The 26179-nt window shown below is 32.3% G+C and overlaps 1 protein-coding gene across 1 annotated transcript in view; it reads right to left on the bottom strand.

Annotated features, from left to right (window-relative positions):
• Positions 1-398: 398 nt before the first annotated feature.
• The window catches only part of LOC149805045 (regulator of microtubule dynamics protein 1-like), a 51128-nt gene continuing 25347 nt past the window's right edge, over positions 399-26179 (bottom strand). Inside the window, exons 5-9 of the mRNA XM_089946863.1 lie at positions 25846-25923; positions 22865-22963; positions 20668-20721; positions 15458-15538; positions 399-12675 (exon numbers count right to left, since the gene is read on the bottom strand). Coding sequence (XP_089802989.1) covers positions 12616-12675; positions 15458-15538; positions 20668-20721; positions 22865-22963; positions 25846-25923 — 372 coding nt within the window. The 3' untranslated portion in view covers positions 399-12615. The remainder of the gene's footprint in view (positions 12676-15457; positions 15539-20667; positions 20722-22864; positions 22964-25845; positions 25924-26179) is intronic.

Here is a 26179-nt window from a genome sequence, read left to right on the forward strand (position 1 = left end):
TGATTACTATATGCATCCCACCCCATCTATAGAGGTTGAAATGGGATATACAGTAATAACTGGTTGTGATATATAACCTTCAACCAGAACCCAAAAGCAAAGTTTTGTTGACTGTAATGTAGACCTCAAGGTCAAAGGGGTGAGTGAGCATGTCACAGAATGAATTAACTTGTCATCAAAATGATTTTTGCCAGTATGAATGGAACCTAAATTGGATATAGATGCAAATGAAAAACCTTAATCAAAACTGTAAATGTTTGCATCAATGTATTGTTGCTATTGCCATCAGAAAAGTGACTACTATGTCCCAATAACATGGACTGAAAATAAATACAAAAACTGTAGTAATGTTGTCTTGAATATAGTACATGTAGTTAAAAAGAAATTGATGAAGACAATTTGTTTTTGTTCTGATATATTTTTTATTGTCAATAGGTCTACTCAAGTGAAGTAATGTACCAGACTTTATTATTCCCTTTAGAAAAGAAATATTTGGTGTTTTTGAAAGATTTGACATTTTTCAATTGGCTAACCATGATTGTTAACATAAGAAGCAAGCCATTTCAAAAGACTAATCAATCTAGCGATATTACAAATTTTGAACTAAATGCCTTCTGTCAAAGCCATAGAGTATTTCTGCTATTAGTTCAGTACTTTTCACCCCACCTGAATTAGGGATCACATAAAATGGGCCAAATTTTCACCACACCTGAATTAGGGATCACATAAAATGGGCCAAATTTTCACCCCACTTGAATTGAGGATCACATAAAATGGGCCAAATTTTCACCACACCTGAATTAGGGATCACATAAAATGGGCCAAATTTTCACCACACCTGAATTAGGGATCACATAAAATGGGCCAAATTTTCACCACACCTGAATTAGGGATCACATAAAATGGGCCAAATTTTCACCCCACCTGAATTAGGGATCACATAAAATGGGCCAAATTTTCACCACACCTGAAATAGGGATCAGATAAAATGGGCCAAATTTTCACCCCACTTGAATTAAGGATCACATAAAATGGGCCAAATTTTCACCACACCTGAATTAGGGATCACATAAAATGGGCCAAATTTCACCCCACCTGAATTAGGGATCATATAAAATGGGCCACATTTTCACCCCATCTGAATTAGGATCACTGAAAAAGGACTAAATTTCCACCCTGTTTGAATTAAGGATCACTCACAATGCCTGAATATATGAATTGTCCTATACTCTAACAACCAAACTAGTAGGACAAGAATAAGATAGCTTAAAGCCTAAAAGTCAACAGTGGTCAAGAAATTAATGGATATTAGCAAATACATGTAATTATTATTCAGCTGTTTATATAAAACTTTGTACAGAAATTCTAATGCGATGACTTGATCATCCGTTAATATTAAACTGTGCCATCTCACAAAGAAAGAATAATGATGTATTGCTTTTTAAAACCAAGTATGGGTTTCATCTACTGCCATTAATTACTTAAGTTGAGACCAACTGAAAAAACATGGCCCTTGATCTACTGTTGCATAATGTGCTGGTAGATTAGGGTCTATGTTGTTTGTTCTACTGATTACTGCTAACAAACTGCACAGACCCAGATATGACATTAGATTATGCAATGGCAGTACTGAGTCTAAGCTGGCCTAAACTAGTATACAAACTGAATGATTGCCGCAATATGACTGTGTTAAGTCTAAGATGGTCAGTACTACAGTTTGAATGTAAGAAAATAGGTATCATTTCATTGCTCAATTTGCTGACATGTGACTGCATTGTGCCTTTATAGACTTATATCATTTTTGGTATTGACAACACATTTATGAGATGAGAAGTATACACACACACACGCATGCACGCGCACACACACACACACATACATAGATAGATAGAACTTTGAAATATGTTTTCAGTTCTATTCTGCCAAAGAGATGTGAATGATCACTAAATATTTAACATGAAATTGAATGCGATATTGTACCTGCAATATGAAATCATTGCTTCTGGCATTATTTAACAAACATCAGGTATAAATTTGTCACCTACAAATCCTAAGTAACTGTAACTATAAATATTTTTTTGTAATAATGCTAGTCAACTAGTGTCTTGTTTGTTAACAAAAATTTGGGAATGCCCCTATGCCTCTTTCTTTGAATTGGAGGTGAGGGTGGAGTTGACTTTCAGACTACAATTGTAAATTAATTTTATTTAGCAGTGATTATGGACTGAGCTAGTAACTACAACGAGGAAAAGAAAACATTATACACATATCACATTTTTAGTGATCCAATCTAAATTACAATATTAAGCATACACAATAGCGTTCATTTTTATGGCTTCTTAGGTGGATTTGTAATTCTAAATAAATGAAATAACACTGAATGAGTACAAGTTTTTGGTCCCATTTTACACTGACCAAAAAAACAAATCCCTGACAAAGAAAAGCAGAAAAGAATTGTCACAAGATACCAAAAATATTTGCTGCTGTAGTGCTATACTAATACACTAAAATCAACTGTCTTCTACATAAAAAAAAATCAAGAAATATTAAGCTCTTTAAGCTTCAGTTTCACAGATAATACACAAATATACAACAACAGTACACATTAAAAATTAAATTTAGATTTTTTTTTACTGATATTATGTGTATGCATGCATGTATGTATGTATGCACATATATATATATATATATATATATATATATATATATATATATATATATATATATATATATATATATATATATGTGTGTGTGTGTGTGTGTGTGTGTGTTTGTGTGTGGTTTGGGGAGGGGTAAAACTAATTTTAATTGTGTAAAATCTGTTGTTATTACATTGCTATTCTCTTGGTGTGAGAACCAATTATTCTATTTTCCATATAAATACTTTATATTCTTGTTTGAATGAAAACATCTTTTAGGATAAATCCAGATGACCTGTTGCCAGCTGTGAAGATATAAAAATGAAGGTTGAGTCAAGAATGGAGAAATAGAGAGTATCTGTATCAGATGGAATGGATTGTATTTTTTTGTGACAACTGAAAGGAGGGAGACATGATCATAATGCCTGTCACAACTCTATCATTTCAAATTATCCTGTGCAAGATGTATATAATATTCCATTACAACATACATCAGATGACAAATACATATTTTTCTTTCAGTTAATACTCCATCTTAACAATTATAATTTGGAGATAATTTCAATGTACTTAACTAGTGGCAATGAAACCCCCCGAACATTTGATGAAAAGCGGCCATAATAAATATGTACTTTTCTAAATCCATATCTTGACATATACTTTATGATTAGTATTAGAGAAACGCAGTGTAATCACTGGATACAAATAACTGCTAATGTAGATAAAATATTGAGCTTAAAAGGTCACAGTTCTGTCTGAAAAAAAGTCAATGAGACGAAAAGACTTGTATACGCACCTTGTATCTTTAAGTTGGCATACCAAAAATATATATTGAAATATTTCTACACTGTAATGGGTTTTATCAGGAAAGTTTCAATTGTGAGCTCTAAATATGGATTGACATCAGTCTGTATGGGGTAGAGGAGGCACATCTAGATCAAGAAAACAGCATTTACATTCAGATTGTATCAGTATATTAGGTTGTTCCTGACACAACTCATACACTATTCAAAATAAAGACACTAAGGTCTAAACAATATATTGGGGATGGTTTTCAGATGTGCACAACTGTTTTAGTGTACTGGAACTGATGACCCGAAAAAAACCCAACCAACATACAAGCTATCTTGCTGTAGATTTGTTTTTGCTTTCTTTGTACCTCAGTGCACCTGTATTTCATTTATTAAACAAGACTATTTAATTATCATAAATTTGTTAAGTCACAACCTTTGGTAATCTACACTGATGCAACCTTAATGTACAAAAACCACAGATTCTATCACAACCTTTCTTCTTTTCTGAATAAGTATATAACACACATTTGCCAAAGCAAAATAATTTTTGTATTTAAAAACTATCCATATTCTCATGTATACATCTGGTCCAAGTACCAACAACACAGACCATGACCTGCTGTTGCATAATGCCCCCGCAGATATGGATCTATGATGTTTGTTCTGCTGATTACCAGTAATTAACTGCATAGACCCAGATCTGTTGTTGCATAATGCAATACGCAGTTAGTCTGACTTAAACAAGAGTATGGATGGAACTTTGTAAATAAATTTTATCACTACATACTGCTGTTCGAGATTTTCAAAATCTGACAATTACTGTATAGTAAGACAATGTTAATAAACTGATGTTCATACAAGAGCATTTTAAAACGTCATTCACTATTCAGATCAAACTTGTCACATGATAAACAAAGAATGCTATAGGGATCAACGAAGGTAAAATTATAACTAATAATACTCAATGGACAGGACATTTTGTTTCTTTTGCATAATCAGTTGTCTTGGTAATCAATACTAATGATCTGTGTCCTCCTATTTTTTAGGGAAGGTCACTCTAGTTGTCCATATACTCCAAATCATACCTAAAAAAAGGCAAGCATTGATAGACCCAAGTTGTATGGTTACACAAAATGTCTCAAATCGGGGGCTATGAATATTTGCTGTACTAATGATTTTAAGTACAGCATATGATGGAAAATCTGGGTCTATGCTGTGTGCAGTACGTGACATGTCTGTGTAAATACAGTAAATAGTTAAGTGAATTCAGCATAGAGTCAAAATAAATTTTCATAATCAACTAATTGGCATGATGCATCCAATATAATTACATGTCACCACCGATTCATTGATTGAGCTGTCTCAGTAGATCAGCAAACAAAACACATCACTTGCATTTAATCAGTTCTTGTCATGGTTCTCAAAAGCATACATACTGAATTTTGACAAAATTAAGTTTCCTCTCAGCCTTTAGCCACTTTCAAAGACAGAATCACAATGAATCCATCTTGTTTACATGTCTTTGCCTGGATAAACACATATTGAATTTGCACATGTGTAACAGGAGACCAAAATGAGAAATAATCACAGACCATTATTTTATTACATGTACATACTGTGGAACAGGAACATAAATATATGCATTTAAGAATTAAATAAGTAAAAGATTTTGTTTAGTAACTGTATTACTTCTATGGATAACATTGTCTCAAATTTATTTTGTGATCCACCTTTTTGGTGAAATTTGGGCAATCTTTTGATGCAAGTTGCAATATCAATAGTAAATAAATACACAAAATCTACAACACTTTGGGGGTTGTAACAGCTATTGCTAAGTTGTGATAGTGGTTTCCACCGAAAAGTTTCAAACATTTTTACTTTGTTTTTTTCATCACTGTTTTAGATGTACTTTGAACTATATTTGTTTTTGGTGGCCCTGTTTCAAGTTGTACACAAGAAAACCAACAGAAGTTTGAAATAGTGTTCTGTGTAATACCTCTTCTTATTCTATCTCTTCTCTTTGCTTTTGTTTTGATTCTTGTTTGATGTTGGTATGAACTTAATTTTGTATTTGTCTGAGACGCTCATCTATTTCTTGTTGCTTTAGCTTTTGCAAAATAAAGAATGTTAAACTTCCTTCTGTGTCTTACTGTTTGATATTTCTCTTTGCATGTGTAATTTGCTTGATAATATCTTGAATGCTTCTTCTGCTGTTATTGATTTGTCTGATTTAGACTGGCTTTTACAATATTTTTCAATTCAAGTTGTTGTTATTGATTTGTCTGATTTAGACTGGCTTTCACAGTATTTTTTAAGTGAAATTTATCTAGATTTGATGGTTCACCATCTGCAGCCAAAAGTTGTGTCAATTTGCTTAATTCTCAGAGTGTGTTAAACTTGCCCATCTCATTAGGGTGCTTGCTTTAAACATGTTAAATGTCACATATCCCTTTTTCTGATGGCACAAGCCTCTTCACAGTCTTGTGTAGGAGTTGTCCCCCATGTTGAGAAAATAAATAGAATGAGGCTAAGAGTGTAAGTCACTCACTGATGATGTTCACACCAAGATATTGGAAAATTTAAAATAGTGCAGATTATATAAAACAATCTTACCCTTAATTTTAAGGATTTTAGATTTTTGTCTTTATCTTGTTTTGGCCTTTTTGGCATTCCTAAATTTACTTTGCACTATAAAGCCAGGAGTCTGACTGATATGCCATTAAACCATATACATACGTACATACATACGTACATGCATGCATGCATCCATCTCTACATCCATACATAACATATGTACCAATGTACATACTTATCCATTCACAAAATTTAATTTCCAAACTGCCTTCTTTATATAATATTAGTTTAAGCATCCATCCTTATAAAATTTAGAGAACTTCAAATTCTTGTAGTAAACATCAATGATTTGTTTCCTTAACTGACTAAAAAAAAATAATGATGATGATTATATAACCTTTTCTGTTAGCTAAAGGTCATTATCTTCATTTTGTATGGCTTCTTATGTGGATTTGCAATTTCTCAATAAAATAAATAACCATGAATGAGCAAAAAGTAAAATTAATTGGTCCAATTTTGCTCCAACAAAAAAATCCCAGAGATCTCTTGGTAATCCATCACAATTTCAATAAATCCATTTTTTAGACTATGAGAAATAGTTCTAAAAATCTGCAAAGTACATTTCTAAATTTAAGTATCTTTATAGCATTTTAAATAATTTATGTGCAACAACAAATTTAAAGGTCACCGGCCATACTCTAACATTTTTTTAATATCATATTTGTATTACATGATTAAAAGTAGTTATACTCGCACAAAAAGAACAAAAATTATCAAGTGTAAAGAAGAAATAATAATTTAATAACTCAAAATAGAAGTATACAACACTTCTTTCCCCTTAGCTATGATTTCACACCTATAGAGGATGCCAACTGGAAATTAAGTACATTTATCCCCATAAGACGAAGTACATGCTTCTTGTTGTCAAAAAATAAGACACTATAAACTATAGATAGGAACATTTTGAAGAAACTATTGGAAACTAATTTCCTGTTCAGCCTTATATCGATATGTGTGCTTGATGCACTAGATTGTGTCGCTTTCAAAACTGTTCCATTGTTTTAATTTATTTTCAAAATTCCATTTATTACACATAAAAAGGAATCAATGCTGGCTTGGTTACATCCATATGCAACATAGTGCACCATATTTTCAAGATTGTAAGATATATCATATAGACATTTACGTGGGGAAATTAAACACCTGAATGGCTAGGTTGAATAGAAGGGATAAATGTATGTCATATATGTTTTTGGCATGCAGAAACTACCAATTGTTTATGGAGATTGCCAAATAACTTTTTCATTTAAAAAAGTGGATTTTAAATCTAAATAATTCCAATTTTTATAAATTGACTGCGTTTTCTACGCTTTGATTGGATGTAAATGGTCACATGATACTGATCTGGAATTTTCGACACATCGATAAATTCTGCAGTCTACTTTTGGTTCCCTGTTACCAGATCATTTGATGTGAAGTTTTATCTATATCAACGCCTTACACCCTAATAATAATAAGCTCTCACCCAACCACTCCTGTGATTTCTGATCATAAATCACAAGCCATAGCTTAAAATCGACCATTAGAAGTTAAAACAATGTAATTGCACAGACCTTTCTGCACTTCAACACTCACCCCTTTTGCCGAAGAAGGCATATGGCAGGCGTTAGAAGCCAATGTTCAGAAATTATTGGACAAGAGTTTGCTGTTAAATGATTGAAATGCATAGAAAGTAACAATGACAATGCTATAACAACACATGCCATACGAAAGAGTAATTTAAAAAAAAAAGAATATTCCTAGTTTAACCGCAACACCATTTTTTATATATTAAAATAATGATCATAACGGTATATCACTGGCATGACCCGCTATGACATTCTACCCTGTATAAAAAATCGATGAACCTTGGCAAGTGAAGATAGGGCTATGTATTCTATCGCAGTTAAGAGGCTAATGAAAGAAAACTTCGATGTACATAAAAGTGAATGTTTTGTTGGTTAAATCTGCTGACCTGATGTTAGAAAGGAAGTAAATTGGAATTATAAGGATTAAATGATTTATTTACTTTGTGAATGATTAGGTGAAATTTACACATCGATAAATACCCAACCATGATCATTTAATCCTAAATTAAACATTTTTATGGTGTGCATACAAAACAAATGCGGCTTTTTTATGACTATAATAATATCACACATTTGTACACTATCGGTAATATAGGTAGCCAGTGACCTTTAAATAACATGATTATCCCCCATGTACTTGATATTCAGACATGAGGCATATACACCAAGTAACACTTTTGAATAACAAGATAATGTGATAACCAGTGTTATCTTAATTTATCAATGGTTGTGAGACCTATTTATATGGTCACTATTGTGGAATAATGTTTATATACAGTTAGGTAGTGAAATAACTTAAACTCACTGTCATAAAATGTCATGAAGTAATTGTCACAGAATGTCACTAACTGTTATAAAAAGTCAATAAGAATTGAGAAAAGGTACAACAGGCAAACCAACAGTACAAGATGGCAATAAGAGAAAAGGTACAACAGGCAAACCAACAGTACAAGATGGCAATAAGAATAGGTACAACAGACAAACCAACAGTACAAGATGGCAATAAGAAAAGGTACAACAGGCAAACCAACAGTACAAGATGGCAATAATTATTACATCTCCCAAATACTGTAAATTTTGTGCATCTTGAACTGATGTTCAATACAAAAACACAATGTCATTTACTCGTATCTTCAGACAGTATCAAGTCTTATTCATCATGTTGCTGCAAAATTAGTTACAACATCGGGCCACTGCCTAAATACTCTCTTGAAGATACTAAAATTGCTCATATATCCAAAATTACAACAGACTATTTAGTCAGGCACAGACTGTTGCCAGATAAAATTGTGCCTTTCCATAAAATGAGCACCATTTTATGTCTTGTAGAAAGACTAATGAATTGCAATTCCTACTGCATTCTACTGATGTGATATTTCTTTCTTTCACACTTTTAATTGCACAGAATGTTGCTATGGTGCCAAATGAGACAGATGCATGATGTATATTGCTTGGTGCAATGCATCAAAGACATTTAAGTGTATGCAAATAAGTCCTTATCAGATCCAAATAGTTCAATCTTGAGCCTGACTATCAGGTGTAGAAATCTTCACACATAAAAATATATCAAAATGTATGGAACTATTTTGCATGTGTATTAAACTGTTTGACCTCTATCATAACATTTAAAAATGTCTACTATGCAGTTTATATATTCAATATGGGTTTAGTTACACTGGAAATGCTCCACTTACCAACCTACAAAGAGGTCACTTCCTTATACTTGATCTTTATATATGCTTCATGATCAGACTTTAAGGTCCATCAATTATGAATTCTCTTAGACCCTTTGTACATGTGGCTTCAAAGCGATTATATTGTGTACACAGTGACTGTATCACAGGCTCTTGTGAATAGGCTGCCAAATGCAGATATTATGTTTCTTTCTTACGAGGAATTTTTATTTTTATTTGTGGCTTCAAAGTCAGCATCCTGCACAATGCAAAATGTTTTATTGTTGGCATGCCCTGTATTTTGTGCAAACATTTTAAACTTTTTCTTAAATATACTTATTTGATTCATATTTACTTTTAATGTGGAAAACAATGTCATGTCTGGAAGGAAGCAATACACAGACCTTTTAATCTCTGACAAAGTGCTATACCTTTAAGACCAATGAGATCAGTTACTAAGTGTAAAGGTATACTAGTATCGAGCACACAAGATTCAAATTATATGAACTCAATCCATTTATAATAACCAATATTTTTTATTAAAAATCAGAACTCTTTCTAAGCCCCATTTGATTTCTAATTAATTCTGAAAATTCAAGACTTGAGGAATTTCAACTAAATCTGTAATTGTTACTTCAGCATAAATGAAATCTGCCCTTCGTAAAATTAGAATTGGTCCTGGGAAAATTATTTTTAGACAATATACAACTGATTTGTAACTGGCTCTGGTCCAGTTCTCTGTAATACTTGCTACACAAAATTTATTTACTGTTAAAATACATGTACATGACATATTATTACTTGTACATCTGTCAGACAGCACTAGTAATTTTTAGTTTTCATTTTCAGTGTTCTCATTATTCATTTTCAGTGTTCTCATCTCAGATGGAATATTGTATCACCTCAGATGCACATCTGATACAAAGTTTCAGGTCAACCTTGGGAAAAGTAGTCTTAATGAGAGTAGAAAAATAATAGGTATATAATAATTGTTGATAACAACAAATATCAGGACAGATTGTTCTGAGAGTTTGTAACCAAAATCAGGTATCAGCACAGCCACCATATTCAGGATATCAAGCAGTAAGTGGACAAGTGGACCCTTGCATTGTTTAAACATGAAACCACACTTGTTTTGTCTGTAATTTCATGACAAAGCAACCAAACTTCATTTACTCTGTAGTAAAATAGCATAAAATGCTAACATACATCACTTTTGTTGAGACAGCATAAAACCATTACCAGAAAAAGTTACATCTTTGCTCATCAGAAATCGCCAAAATGTTAGTTTGCTAGCATGATGGAATTAAAGATTTCGAAAAATGTAATGATGCTAAAAATGCAATTAGCACTATTTGCTTAAAGTTTCCTGTCTTAATTTTTTATTGCACAAAAATGACTTTAAAATAAAAAAAAGTAAGTTTATTTAGAAAGTAAGCTACCTAACCACTATTTTCCTTTAAAAAGGAAAAGAGCTTTCAATATAACCTGTCTAACATATGTATGTTGAATCTTGTATAATGAGTATTTTTTAAAACTGTTTATTCCTGAGTGAGATACTGACATATATGTGTGAGAAAAATTATACTGCCACAGTGGCAATACCACTTTTATCACAACACGGGCAATATCACTTTTGAAATGTCCTTTTATACCATTTAGGAAAAATATCTGCCCTACTCTATGTTATTCAGTCATAATTCTGACAATCTGATGTAAATATGTAAAATTTCTAAAATGTCACTGTCCCAAAATTATTGCAAAATTTAGGAACTTCTTGGTTTTGATGCAAAAATGCTGCTGTTAATCACAATGGCAAAGAATGGAGAAAATTCATGCAAATCAATGGTGTTTGAACTAAAAAATATATAATAAAAAAAATCTACATTTTTTAGTAGCTACACACAAATAATGCACACATGAAGTGGAAATATTTCATATTTTAAATTATGGTTTCGCAGCTTGTGACAATAAAATGTTTCCACTTCATTGGTGAAATATTCTGTATGTCAAAATGTAGATATCCTCTATGTATTAACTGATGAGATATCAATATTATATTTATTAACTGATGAGATATCAATACTCTGTGTATGTATTAAATGATGAGATATCAATACTCTGTGTATGTATTAAATGATGAGATATCAACACTCTGTGTATGTATTAACTGATGAGATATCAATACTCTGTGTATGTATTAAATGATGAGATATCAATACTCTGTGTATGTATTAACTGATGAGATATCAATACTCTGTGTATGTATTAACCGATGAGATATCAACACTCTGTGTATGTATTAACTGATGAGATATCAACACTCTGTGTATGTATTAAATGATGAGATATCAATACTCTGTGTATGTATTAAATGATGAGATATCAACACTCTGTGTATGTATTAACTGATGAGATATCAATACTCTGTGTATGTATTAACTGATGAGATATCAATTCTCTAAACTACCAAATATACTTGTGTATATATACTGCAGACTGCATAAACCCAGATTTTCTATCACATAATGTGCCGGCAGATCTGGATCTATGCAGTTTGTTAGGAGTAAACAGTGGAACAAACAACAAACACCCTGGCCTGCTGGTGCATTATGCAATGGCATTCCGAGTCTATGTTGAACCTGACTTATATGTGAGTACAGTATACACAGTTTATCAAAACACCTATTACTTAAAGACAGGAATTCCAAACCAGCCAGTAGATCTGTACAGATATGATGGTAAAATCTGCTTATCAACAATCAGGCATTTAACTGACAACTCAGGTACCTATTCTGAGGTCTATTCACCTCCACAGTCCAAATGAAAATTACAAAGCTTTATTAATCTTTTAAACTCAAGCCCTGCTTTTAGATCATGTGTAAATTAAGACATCATGTTAATTTTTTGGGGTAAATATTGCTGAACAAAAAGGTACAAAGTCTGAAAAGTCTCTCATATTATTGCTTTACTCATCAGCTATTAAAAATGCACCATAAACTAAAACCCTCAAAGAACAGCTAGTGACGTATACACAAACAAAAAAGCCTACCTCAAAATTATGCTACTTTTTTAATGGTAAGCCATACAAAATTTGGTAATCACTGATTTAGTTCAAAATTTTGTTTTTGATTTCTAAGGTACTAGACCTGCAAATCAGAATGTAAAAATCAAACTTCAACAGCTGTCTCAAATAATATAAAGCTTCATGCCCGTATTTAATACTGATGTGTAATGTGAGACATCATCAAAACAGATAATTGTTTAATTTTAATGAACAATTGTCTAAACTGTTTTGGCACATAATTTATCCATTTGATCCATACTTGGCTAGGAGGCCCTCAAGTTCCTCTTGGGACTCTTTGTCCTGTAAATGAATAAGACAATGCTGTATTTAGGTCAACAGCCATATTGTGGTCCACATTTAAAAACACAAATTGATGTGAACATAAATAGGGGAAGCAGGTTGGATGAGGTTAATAAACTTACTGTTGAATTTGTTAAATACAACTGTCAGAACTGTAGTATATTTCTATTTTATTCAACATATTTTGTCCAAGTACATCATTGGAAAAGGCTATGTGGTTGGTAAACCCTTAACCCCAAACTCTAAGTGGACTAAGCTGTCTTTCAGTACCAGGATGTGCCCAAAAAATGTTGACTGCTTTTAGAATCTGTAGAGACAGGAGTTGCATATTTTGATGCTCCTTCCATACAAAATACACTCAAATGGCAGCAAAAAAACCCTCAACATAAATATGAAATAAATTAGCAGTTTCTGATAACGCTGCATGCAATTTTAGAAGAACAGACTCCAAGACTGATAATGCTGCATGCAATTTTAGAAGAACAGACTCCAAGACTGACATGTTAATGGCTATCTTGTGTAAGTTACTTTGAGAATGGTAGATTATACTGTATAAACTAAATTATATCACGCTGAGTTTAAGACATAATGGCATCAGTGAATCATTTTCAGCTACAATTCAATGACTGGATGGAAATATGAATGGACAAAAGAGATTATATATATATATATATATATAAGAGAGACAAACAGTTTTATTATTATTTTTGTTATGTATAATGCACATTTTTTAAATACATTATACCTTGATATATTATTGAATATAATGTTCAATATTTCATCAGAACTCAAATTATATAATACAAATTATGATGTTCATAATACCTATTATCATATAAATATGTATTTTAGAAATAATTAATCATAATGTATTGAAAAATTATTTTATAATGCTCTTCTTTTTTAAACGAATTAGTAAACTTATTTTTATGATTCATTTATGCTTTCACTATTTAAGTTATTCTGTAAATTAAAAAACATAATACATTATATATAAATTTTAAAAAAATGAATGTTGTATAGAGTTTTGGAATTTAGACCTTTTGGATATACCATATTAAGATGGTGAATCCAATAGGTCTCTTTTAACAGACATTCCATCTCAGAATCAGCTATAACAACAGGTTGGAAGAAGAAATCTTGCAAAGTATGGGAACTGTCGTTAAAACATGTGATGAAAATGATTGATCAATTTTTTTTATATGTCTGATCTAAGTTGGTTCATACATTTAGATATTTGTTGACTGGTTTGTCCAATATACTGGATGCCACATTTTTTGCATGTGATCAAATAAATAACATTTGATGTTGCACAATTGGTATCACAATGCATTTTAAATCTTTCATATTATTACTATTGAAAGAAGTATTTTCATTAAAGAACAGTGCAAACATCTAGGTCTATTACATTTAGTTGATGATCCCTTTTTATATGTTTTTTTTAGTTCAAATTAATTAGGAAATCTTTAAGATTTTTAGTCCTTTTACAAGCAAGTGTAGGTTAGTTTTCTTTTAGGACTGCTATTTACAATTTCATGCTTAGTTGCTTTAATGTAAAAATTGAGATAAATATCTCGTCCACTAGAAGGTGTAAATGATGGTTCTTTTTTTATTGAAAAAGGGCTTATTTTGAACAGGAAAACTACTTTCATATTGTGAATATGTACATGATTGTGAGAAAACTTCTTTCAATTTTAATGATCTTGTATATTTAAATGTATATATTTATATTCATATATATATAAATCCAAAAGGTCTAAATTCCAAAACTCTATACGACATTCATTAATCATTTGTTAATTTTTTTATTTTTTTAATTTTTAAAAAAATTGTGTTATGTTCTTTAACTATGTTAAGACTGGTATTTGAATTATGTCCCCTTTTTACAATTATTTAAGAATATTTTTAAATTATTCTAATCTACAGAAAAACTTAAACAGTGAAAGTATAAACTAATATCATAAAAATAAGTTTACTAATTCAATGAAAAAAGAAGAGAATTATAAATAAATTTTCAATACATTATGATTAATTATTTATAAAATATTGATTTATATGACTGTAAGTATCATGAACATCATAATTTTCATTATATAATTTGAGTTCTGATAAAATATTGAACAGTGGTCAATAATAAATCAAGGTATAATATATTTAAAAAATGTGCATTATACATAATAAAAATATTAGTAAAACTGTTTATCTCTATTTATTCATAATTTTTTTAAATATAGTTATCAACAGAGATATATGTATCTTTAAGATCTAGTTTTATGTATTTTTATGTATTAAAATATCATCTATACTGTATATGCATTGTTCCATGTCAATTATTTGTTTTTCTTATAAACATTACGCATGGTAAAACTTTAAGCTATGACATCATCTTGATTACATTGTTTAAATCACTGATCACTTAGAAACAGAATATATTTAACGACATAAGCAATGATATTGAATTCAGTCTGATGAAGGAATAAAGTGAAACCAGTCACACATTCTACACATTGGTGTTGTTTATTTTATATATATATATATATATATACACACACACACATACACTGCCAGACAAATCAATAAACTGATCAAGACTGACACATAAATAAATGGGTGGGTGAAAAGACAAATATTTAAAGATGCGTCTCTTTAATGTTGATTAATTGCTTTAACTTCCGAGACTGTAATTCTTTCAGGTTTCAACATATCTCATTACAATTCATTCAACTGATTTGAGAATTTTTTTAAAAATCCAGTGCACTTGGAAGAGAAATTTATGACTTACATCTTGACCTACAACTGGGAGGGACCCTGCCTTTCTCAACCATTCAACTGCTTCAGGATACTTCTTTAGTTCTAAGTAACACTATAATAAAAATATCAATATATGCATATTACATGGATGTCCTCGATCAAGTAAAGCTTGGTTCAATATACAAGGCATAATTCTAAGTCAAACAGGGGCAAAAACATGGTCAAATATTGCTGTATTATGTTTAACTGATCTAGACCAAAGACTTCTTAACATATAAATCCTTCAAAATGCAGTGTGCTGAAATGAATTTAATAAATGAAAGACACACTGGAAATGTGACATGAAGGACTCACATAAAACTGAACCTTGCCAAATATATATAAACTGGATTTTATATTCAAATGAGAAAATGTCAAACATCACTTAATGGAAGTGATAATCATCTGTTTAGGTAACTACTGTCAATGCTTTTATTAGTGTTTTCTTCCAATAGGTGAAATACTGTCAATGCTTTTAATAGTGTGGTCTTCCAATAGGTGAAATACTGTCAATGCTTTTATTAGTGTGGTCTTCCATTAGGTGAAATACTGTCAATGCTTTTATTAGTGTGGTCTTCCAATAGGTGAAATACTGTCAATGCTTTTATTAGTGTGGTCTTCCATTAGGTGAAATACTGTCAACGCTTTTAATAGTGTGGTCTTCCATTAGGTGAAATACTGTCAATGCTTTTATTAGTGTGGTGTTCCATTAGGTGAAATACTGTCAATGCTTTTAATAGTGTGGTCTTCCATTAGGTGAAATACTGTCAATGCTTTTATTAGTGTGGTGTTCCATTAGGTGAAATACTGTCAATGCTTTTAATAGTGTGGTGTTCCATTAGGTGAAATACTGTCAATGCTTTTATTAGTGTGGTCTTCCAATAGGTGAAATACTGTCAATGCTTTTAATAGTGTGGTCTTCCATTAGGTGAATTACTGTCAATGCTTTTATTAGTGTGGTCTTCCAATAGGTGAAATACTGTCAATGCTTTAATTAGTGTGATCTTCCAATTAATGCATTAAACTAGGAATTTATAAAATCAGTGAACAATGATGCTTTTGTGAAACACTTTCCCCTTTAAGGGCATATCTACAAATTTCAGTTCCAACAAAAATGACATTTTTGTAACTCCACAAGAACTGACACACAGGAAATGTACACAGCTAGGCATGAATGATGGTTGATTTGGGTTTGAAAGTACACAGCTAGGCATGAATGATGGTTGATTTGAGTTTTTGAAAGTACACAGCTAGTCATTAATGATGGTTGATTTGGGTTTGAAAGTACACAGCTAGGCATGAATGATGGTTGATTTGGGTTTGAAAGTACACAGCTAGCAATGAATGATGGTTGATTTGGGTTTGAAAGTACACAGCTATGCATGAATGATGGTTGATTTGGGTTTGAAAGTACACAGCTAGGCATGAATGATGGTTGATTTGGGTTTTTGAAAGTACACAGCTAGGCATGAATGATGGTTGATTTGGGTTTGAAAGTACACAGCTATGCATGAATGATGGTTGATTTGGGTTTGAAAGTACACAGCTAGGCATGAATGATGGTTGATTTGGGTTTTTGAAAGTACACAGCTAGGCATGAATGATGGTTGATTTGGGTTTGAAAGTACACAGCTAGGCGTGAATGATGGTTGATTTGGGTTTGAAAGTACACAGCTAGGCATGAATGATGGTTGATTTGGGTTTTTGAAAGTACACAGCTAGGCATTAATGATGGTTGATTTGGGTTTGAAAGTACACAGCTAGGCTTGAATGATGGTTGATTTGGGTTTGAAAGTACACAGCTAGCAATGAATGATGGTTGATTTGGGTTTGAAAGTACACAGCTAGGCATGAATGATGGTTGATTTGGGTTTGAAAGTACACAGCTAGGCATGAATGATGGTTGATTTGGGTTTTTGAAAGTACACAGCTAGGCATGAATGATGGTTGATTTGGGTTTGAAAGTACACAGCTAGCAATGAATGATGGTTGATTTGGGTTTGAAAGTACACAGCTAGGCATGAATGATGGTTGATTTGGGTTTGAAAGTACACAGCTAGGCATGAATGATGGTTGATTTGGGTTTTTGAAAGTACACAGCTAAGCATTCTAATGTGTATGTCTGAGAATACTGATAGCTCTGCATCTTCACTTTCTGAACTTCTCATGAAAATTGTTTTTTAAAAATGACTCAGTAACATTTTTCTTTAAAATTTCATCAGTAAACTTTCAGAAAATTGTAGTGCCTACACCGTGAATTTTCTTTGTTATATTTCAAGAACGGGCAAAATTAGTTTACTTCCTACTATTTCAGGTATTTTTCTGAGAACACAAATGCAGCCATTTGCTGCCTGCTTCAGACAGCATATGGTTTTTCTAATAATGATCAAAATAAATCTGGAATCTTAGTAAAAGAAAGACAAGTAAATGTATGCATATGTTCTTAATACTGTAAATAGCTGTGGATAGATCCACTTTGCCAGTGCCTTCCATTATTCCAGCAGTGCCCCAAAGCCCTGGCATTGTAATTTTATGGGTTTAGTCTCTGATCAACTCAGTTTTGGTTGGCTTGCTATGAATATTAATATACCCAAACCTGAAAGACATATACAAATGTGCATGATACTTCAGATAATTGTATGCCTATTTATTTCATCAAAACTCCAATTATCTTACTGTTAAAGAACTCAAAAACACCATTTGTCTTACTTTTAAAAACTCAAAAAACACCCTTTGTCTTACTGTTAAAAAACTCCAAAACACCAATTATCTTACTGTTAAAAAACTGCAAAACACCAATTATCTTACTGTTAAAAAACTCCAAAACACCATTTGTCACTGTTAAAAAACTCCAAAACACAATTTGTCTTACTTTTAAAAAACTCCAAAACACCATTTGTCTTACTGCTAAAAAACTCAAAAACAACAATTTGTCTTACTTTTAAAAAACTCCAAAAACACCATTTGTCTTACTGTTAAAAAACTCAAAATACACCATTTGTCTTACTTTAAAAAAACTCAAAAACACCATTTGTCTTACTTTTAAAAAACTCAAAAACACCATTTGTCTTACTTTTAAAAAACTTTCTCAGTTAAATATTTTGTAGCATGATAACTGTTATCTTTTGGATTTAGCAACATTTAGAGCATTGGATGTTTCTAAATCAGTCTCTTCTAAACACAGGGATATTTATTGATTGAAACATTAAATAACCATGCATATTTTTCCTCTGTATTTGTGAATTCATTTATTTTAAACCTAAATCGACCATCATTCACATATCAAGAACAGATAACTGTGGATTTTCCCAATATTTTGTAAGATATAAATTATTTTTTAATAACAAGGATTAACAGTGGGAAAAATCCAATTAATAGACTTTTCATTCAATTTTGAAACCTGCGCAAAAGTGCAAAGCTTGGGAATTGAACTTTAAAAGAAAAATTGAAATTCTGCACACTTCTCGTTCTCTTTATCATTAGAGTGAGAATTTATTTCTGGATAAAAAACAACAAATTATGCCTAATTTCACTCTTCCTTGTACAACAGGTCTTGTGCCAGTATTGTGTGTACCATGTACCTACTTACTGGAAACACAGAAGCACAAAAGTTCAAAGACAATGAATATCAAATCAACATAAATTTTAAACTGCTGGATTAACTGAAAGAAAACAAGAGAATTGTTCTTTCAATTTGCAAAAAAAAAATGATGAATAAAATGAAAAAAATGCAACTTTACAAGCTCTAATATATTAGTGTATGAAGCATTAGCAAATGTTTGCACCTTGTTACCTTTGACTGTGGTGACCTTGAATTGTTCTAATGCAATATAAATTGTAGAGTTTATCAGTTAATTTCAGGAATAATTATTACAAGCTTCATATTCATAACTTTTAATAATGGCTGCTATGCCAAGAAATTTCAAGGTAGAATTCTGAATAGTGTTACTTGTTCAAATCTGTATGGTAGTGGAGTGGTGAGGCTTGTTTGATTTTGTTACTAATGTATCTTGTGCTGTGGACTGTGGATGAAATATGTCATATTTATTCAGAAGAATATCTAGGTGCATGAGATTTAAACAAGACATATATATCAGCCAAATTAAATCATACAATGTTAACACATGTCTGGCCATTAGGGTTCTGCTGTAACTTTGGGGCACATCTTAAAGATGGGGAAGGCACTGGGCAAAATGGCAACCAATTACATGTGTATTGGATATATCAGCTAAATTAAATCATGTAATATCTGTTTGGACCTAAGGTTCTGGACTTGGGGTTTCAGGTTATTACAATGTCATGGCCTCAACATGGTTGAGGCTACAATTTGATTCTATACCTTATAATGGAGAAAATAAAACTTTTTCACGGACAAAAAGATGACACGTTAAAATCTACTACCAAAGTAGAGTTCCATTTTTCAGTAAATCTGGCTACTGATAAAGTTATTAAGCTTATAATAAGGTAAATTATATTGGTATGTTTATGCTAGCCATATTTTGTCCAACATGATAGATAACACAAGAATCTCATGGTAATTTGATTTACAAAATAAGACCTGCTATGTCATATTTGATTTTCCACAATATGTTATCCAATGCATACCGTATTTGCTACGATCTAATTATATTCCAAATAAGGCAGCAATGTCCTTATATGGCACACACAAAAACTGGGTTGAAAATGGAAATGGTTATCAGCTGAACTAATATGGTGGACCATTCAAAAGAAAATACAGGATAAAGAAGGTAAACAATATTTTCCAAGTGTTTTTACAATGATATGCAACAATGAAATAAAAAGACTATATAATTTCTTTCAGTTTATGTAAGGAACATGTTCAATTTTTTAAATATAGACTGAAAAAGGTCCAGGTGTGAATCACACCTGGCTGCTCCACTGAGACACAGACTTGTGTTAGTACCCCTGCCATGAAGTAGGGGTACTCATATAAGCCCCATGGTCTTTGGGCACTGCTAACATAGGGGAGGTCACAGGGTAAATGACATTCAATTATGTACAAGAATTGCAGAATTATGCTGGCTGCAAAAAGTGTAAATGAACAGATAGAGAAACAGATGGAGAGACAGAAAGATGGATGAATGGAAAATGTTTATTACTACAGGGCTCTTGCACCTTGATGCAGGATCCTTTGAATATTTAATAAAAATGTGCATAGGGTGTAATAGGTTACTCCATTACCTTTCCAATATATAGCAAATTCTCCTTCCATTTTCCAGCCTTCAATCTATCTGCCTGAAAGAAAGGAAGAAAAAAAAGTAAATAATATCTTTACCTTTTTTTAACTGACAGATGCATGTCACAAAAAATTTAAAGATGTCATCCTAAATTTGTTTTATCATAAAACAACATTAAACAATGTGAAGGGTTTCAGAATGATACAAAGACAAATAATGTATTATACCTAGCTGGAACAAGAGTCCCTTGATGGACTCAAAATCCAATGGACAAAAAAGATTTCCCAGTAATCCAGGACAAGACCATTTCTTCCTTTAAACTGCTGATTGTTCAAAGCATCTCTAATATTCTTGGGTAACAAGAAGATTTCAAGATGTCAACTATACTGGATTAATATGTGCATCATCAGAAATCTTTTGGTGAAATACCCCCCCCCATCTCTATGTCCACCTATTCATGAAGAGAAGTGACAAGATTCTCAAAACTGACATTACAGCAGCCACACTGGATGTAAGATAGGCCACATTTTCATTCAGGACCAAGTAGATATCATATGAAGTCTTTCAGTGGAAAGTCCATGTTGGGTTCTGACCATGAGCGAATTCTGGGTGTGAAAAAATTGGGTCACAAAAAATAGGTTTTTCCCTCTGTATTTTGTAATGTGACTAGAAAGTCCAGATTATTTGGTACCATTGTATAGCTACATCTGTTTACTTTTCTATAATACCACCTACTTTAGTGTATCTTAAACGACCTTGACACTACAGAGCTCAGAAGAAGGGCACTATCTACTGATGCTTAAACAGGGTGCCAGGGGTTAATGTGTTAAAAATGGCTACCACAGTAGCCATATGGATGTCTGATTAACACCATTTTTTTTTATCAGGATCAACTAGACATTATAAGAAGACTTTTGGTTAAAACCCCATTCTGACATGACCATCCAGGACCATTTTTCATTAAAACCAAATAGACATCATAAGAAGTCTTTTGGTGAAAACCCAATAGTGATATGGCTTTCTTTTCAGCAGAATACTGACTTGTTATATTATTATTTTATATATTTCTTCACATTACATGACACATCATTCATTATAATCTCTCGTGTTATATTTCATTACCCTGTATATCTTGTTTACTGAAAATTGTGCATTTTCTATTCTCATTTTTTAAATGTTTTTTTTATATAAAAAATCTGCAAAATAATGAATTCTGCATTGCTTCAAAGCTGATCCCAAACAGTCCTTATGATAGGTTACTTCATTAGCTTTCTAATAAAGGACTGGCAAGTAACTGCATGCACTGTACCATGTGTACAAATAGTTTCAATAGGAAATTACTAGAACTGAATCTCCTGACATTCCGTAAGTGATATTAACAATAAAATAATCGAACACATCAATAATCTGGAGAAGCCACAAGCTCAACCAATCAAATTTAAGACAACATCATTAATGTGTGTATATGCTGCTCAAATCAAACTTACCAAAGATCTTGACGATCTTTACATACCAAGTCTGATTAAAATCTGATCAGAAATATAACCTTGACAGTGTACACAAGCACAGCTACACAAATGCACCTCAATAACATGTGTGCATATCATATTACTAATATCAATGGGAGGCTTCTATGGCATATTGATAGAAGTCTTCCACAGTAAAGTGATGGGAGTTTTTGATAGCATATTGATAGGAGTCTTCCATAGCATATTGATGGGGGCCCTCCATAGCATATTAATGGGAGTCTTCCATAGCATATTGATGGGAGTCTTCATAGCATATTAATGGGGGCCCTCCATAGCATATTGATGTGAGTCTTCCAAAGAATACTGATGGGAGCCTTCAACAACATATTGATGGGAGTCTTCTATAGCATATTGATGGGAGACTTCCACAGCATATTGATGGGAGACTTCCAAAGCATATTGATGGGAAAATATTCACCATACTGTGATGAAGAAATAGCACATACTGAACCAAATTTTTTTTTTTAAATCTTTGATAATCATGATGCATTTCTTAAAGATACATAAGCTTCTGGAAATCATCAATTTTTTAATGAAATCTTTTCATCCATAAATTTCAAAGAGACAGTTCTCCATATGATTGGGAGCAGAATGGAATAAGAGAGAGAGATAGAGAAAGAGATGTTTTTTAATGAAGGTTTATAAATTATTGGTTAACATCACATAACTTACCTCAAGAAAACAAGCAAGAGCTTCTTCTGCGGTGGATGAAGGGGGTGTAGCATAAAGGGCTGATGCAGCTTTTCTCTCAAGCCAGGAGAGCATATATACCTGAAAAAATCAGACTGTGACTTGAAGCCTATTTAATTACTTAAATGATAGTTGAGTGTTCTTCTGAGTACATTTTAATTTTTTTAAAAATGTCTCTATGTTATGAACTAAGGATCAAAGTACTGAACATATTTATGTCTTGAAAGGTTTTAATAATATGATACACATATAGGTACATTATATGATACATTAAACATGATCAAAGCTTTTCGATAATATGATACATTAAACAGGATCAAAGTGTTTGGATAATATGATACATTAAACAGGATCAAAGTGTTTGGATAATATGAAACACGTATATGTACATTATATGATACATTAAACAGGATCAAAGCTTTTTGATAATATGATACATTAAACAGGATCAAAGTGTTTGGATAATATGATACACATATAGGTACATTATATGATACATTACACATGATCAAAGCTTTTGGATAATATGATATATTAAACAGGATCAAAATTACAAACATAAATTGTGAACTATTGATAAACATGTTTTGCTTTTATCATCACAAGCAAATACCAATTAAAATATTAACAAAACATTGTTAAAATATTTAATTACCTTTATGAACATTTTCAACTGAAATGATGTATTGTTTTATATACTACATAGAAGCATTTAAGCTATGTTAAGGGAAGTAACCGCCAAGATTAATCATTCATCTTAGGATTAGAATTTGAGTTGCATCCTGTTGCACTGCTTGAACGAGGCCAATTTTGGGTGACCTGTTTGGGGATTCTGACCAAATTCCATGTACACATTCCTGGATGTTACTAAATGTGCTTGCCCTAACAACTACAGCTGATCTCAGAACTAGATGCATGGGACAACAACACGCAGCATCTTCCACTATCTTTGCCCTCATCCACTCCCACTTCTGAGGTGGCACAAACTCTTAACCTAAGAACCACATTTGCAAACAATGTTCTTGAGGTTAGGGCAAGAAGAACAATGTTCTGTCATGTTGTTCTAATGTCATGAACTGGTTCCCAAGTTTATAATGGCCAAAAGGCCATTAGAGCTAATGTAGACAAGATTCCTATGAGGAAACTGACATTCCACTGCATCTTTGTTTCTGCTGAGTACTGAAACCATCTCTGATATTCCAGAGAAAAAAGATGTTCAAGTTAATAACTGTGGCAGCCATATTGGATGCAAATTAGGCACCATTTTATTTTTGGGCAAATCAGACCCAATTAGAAGACTAATGGTGAAAACACCATGATATGATGATCCATTCAGAAGAATTAGAGACAAGATTTTCAACATGTTCATTGTGGCAGCCATATTTAGGTCATACTAGCATCACTCCTATTCAGGACCATACTAGCTATCATATTTAGTCTTCTGGTGAAAACTCCATGTCAATATGATGTTCCATTTAGGAGGAGTAGCAATACAATTTTTCAATATCGTGATCATGGTGGTCATCTTGTATGTTAGACTGGCACCATTTTCACTTAGTATAAATTAGATCTCATAAGAAGTCTTCAGACTGGCACCATTTTCACTTAGTATAAACTAGATATCATAAGAAGTCTTCAGGGGAACACCTATAGCTGATAGAACTGGCCATCTCAGAAATGAGTAGCAATTTCCAAGATGTCCACTGAGGTGGCAACATTTGATATCCATTCAATATATTATTTATTTAAGAGCATAGGTCTTCTGGTGAAAATCTTATGTTGATATGACTATTGTTTACTTTACATTTGGGTGGCATCATTTTCATTTAAGATCAACCAGACACTATACAAAGTCATCTGTGAAAAATCCATGCTGATGTGACTTTCTATTCATAAGTAGCAGTAACAAGATTTTCAAGATGGCTGCTGTGGTGGCCATTTGGAAGTCAGATCGGTACCATTTTTGTCTGGGACTAATCAGACATCGCTGAAGTTTTGTTTTAGTGAAAACCCCATGTTCATATGATCATCCTTTCAGAAGGAATAGTGATAACAATATTTTTCAGATTGTTCCTGTGGCAGGCATATTGGATGTCTCAGCAGCACTATTTTCATTCAGGCTCAATTAGACCTTGGGATAAATGTGTGCATGGAACTCTATGGCAATCCTAAATGTAGTTTGAAAGTAGTTGGGATAACAAGTTTGTGCTAATGGATGGAAAGACGTTTCAACAATGGGCAACAGGCCAACCAATTAGCTCTTCTTGTCTATGACCACTTGAGCTGAAAAGTGTCTATTTATTACAAGCAAAATCTATTCTTAGTAATGGAAAAGCAGACAGCATGTCATAAGCTTTGAATAAAACTATGAATAAAGAAAACTTTAAAGTTTTAAAACATGTATTGAACCACAATTCTGAGGGGATGCATTAAATATTTTTGAGACAACTCTCAAAAAATGTATTCACATTAATTGCAAATTATGTAATTGTTCTCTAGTAAAGTCAAGGACTGCCCCATTTTATGAACTGAATATTGTATCTGAATTTCTTTCAGAGTTTAACAAAGAAGTGCTTCTCAAAGATCTGGCACACAGTATTATTTAAATCATTTACTATACTTGCCAGTGTGATAAAAGTATACACTGTAAACAGCACTGACTCAAATCTGCCACTGCATAGAAAATCAACAGAGCAGGATCTACGCTATTCACTAAAAACAGTAAATGGAACAAAACTGTAAAGACCCTGATCTTCTGAAGCATAATACAAAGGTAGATCTGGGTTTAAACTGTCCACTATTGGAAGAATTTTAGACTTTGAGAAATACACCATTTCTGTCCAACACTGAAGTGTGGTACAAACTCATCAGTGATATGAAGGTTTTGTACCCTGGCACAAGTTAATCTATTTTCAAATTAGTTAAGGTGGATTATCTGGAACGTCTGTAAAGGATATACCTACACCATAGCACCACCTTCCCAGTAGATAATGATTGGAGGGATCCTTTGGGTTCAAACCAATGGCTTTCTCTATATGTTCCTGTGAAATAGATAATGAAAAAGAGACTCGGTATATGGTATGTGTGAAAAACAAACTCACTTGATGGTCCATGTTGTGTCACTATTGTGTCCAACCTTTTCAAGATTTTTTTCGGAAGACAAATTATCTACTGCAGGATACTGCAAGTAATTCACAGGTGAAATATAAAAAGGCTGTCATACACGATTTGATTTCATGGACTTGTAATGGAAATGGAAATAGCTATTCCCACCATCTGATCACATGTTGTTATCTA

The sequence above is a fragment of the Sinohyriopsis cumingii genome, chromosome 2 (genome assembly GCF_028554795.1).
Source record: "Sinohyriopsis cumingii isolate HCF-2022 chromosome 2, ASM2855479v2, whole genome shotgun sequence".
NCBI classification, from domain to species: domain Eukaryota; kingdom Metazoa; phylum Mollusca; class Bivalvia; order Unionida; family Unionidae; genus Sinohyriopsis; species Sinohyriopsis cumingii.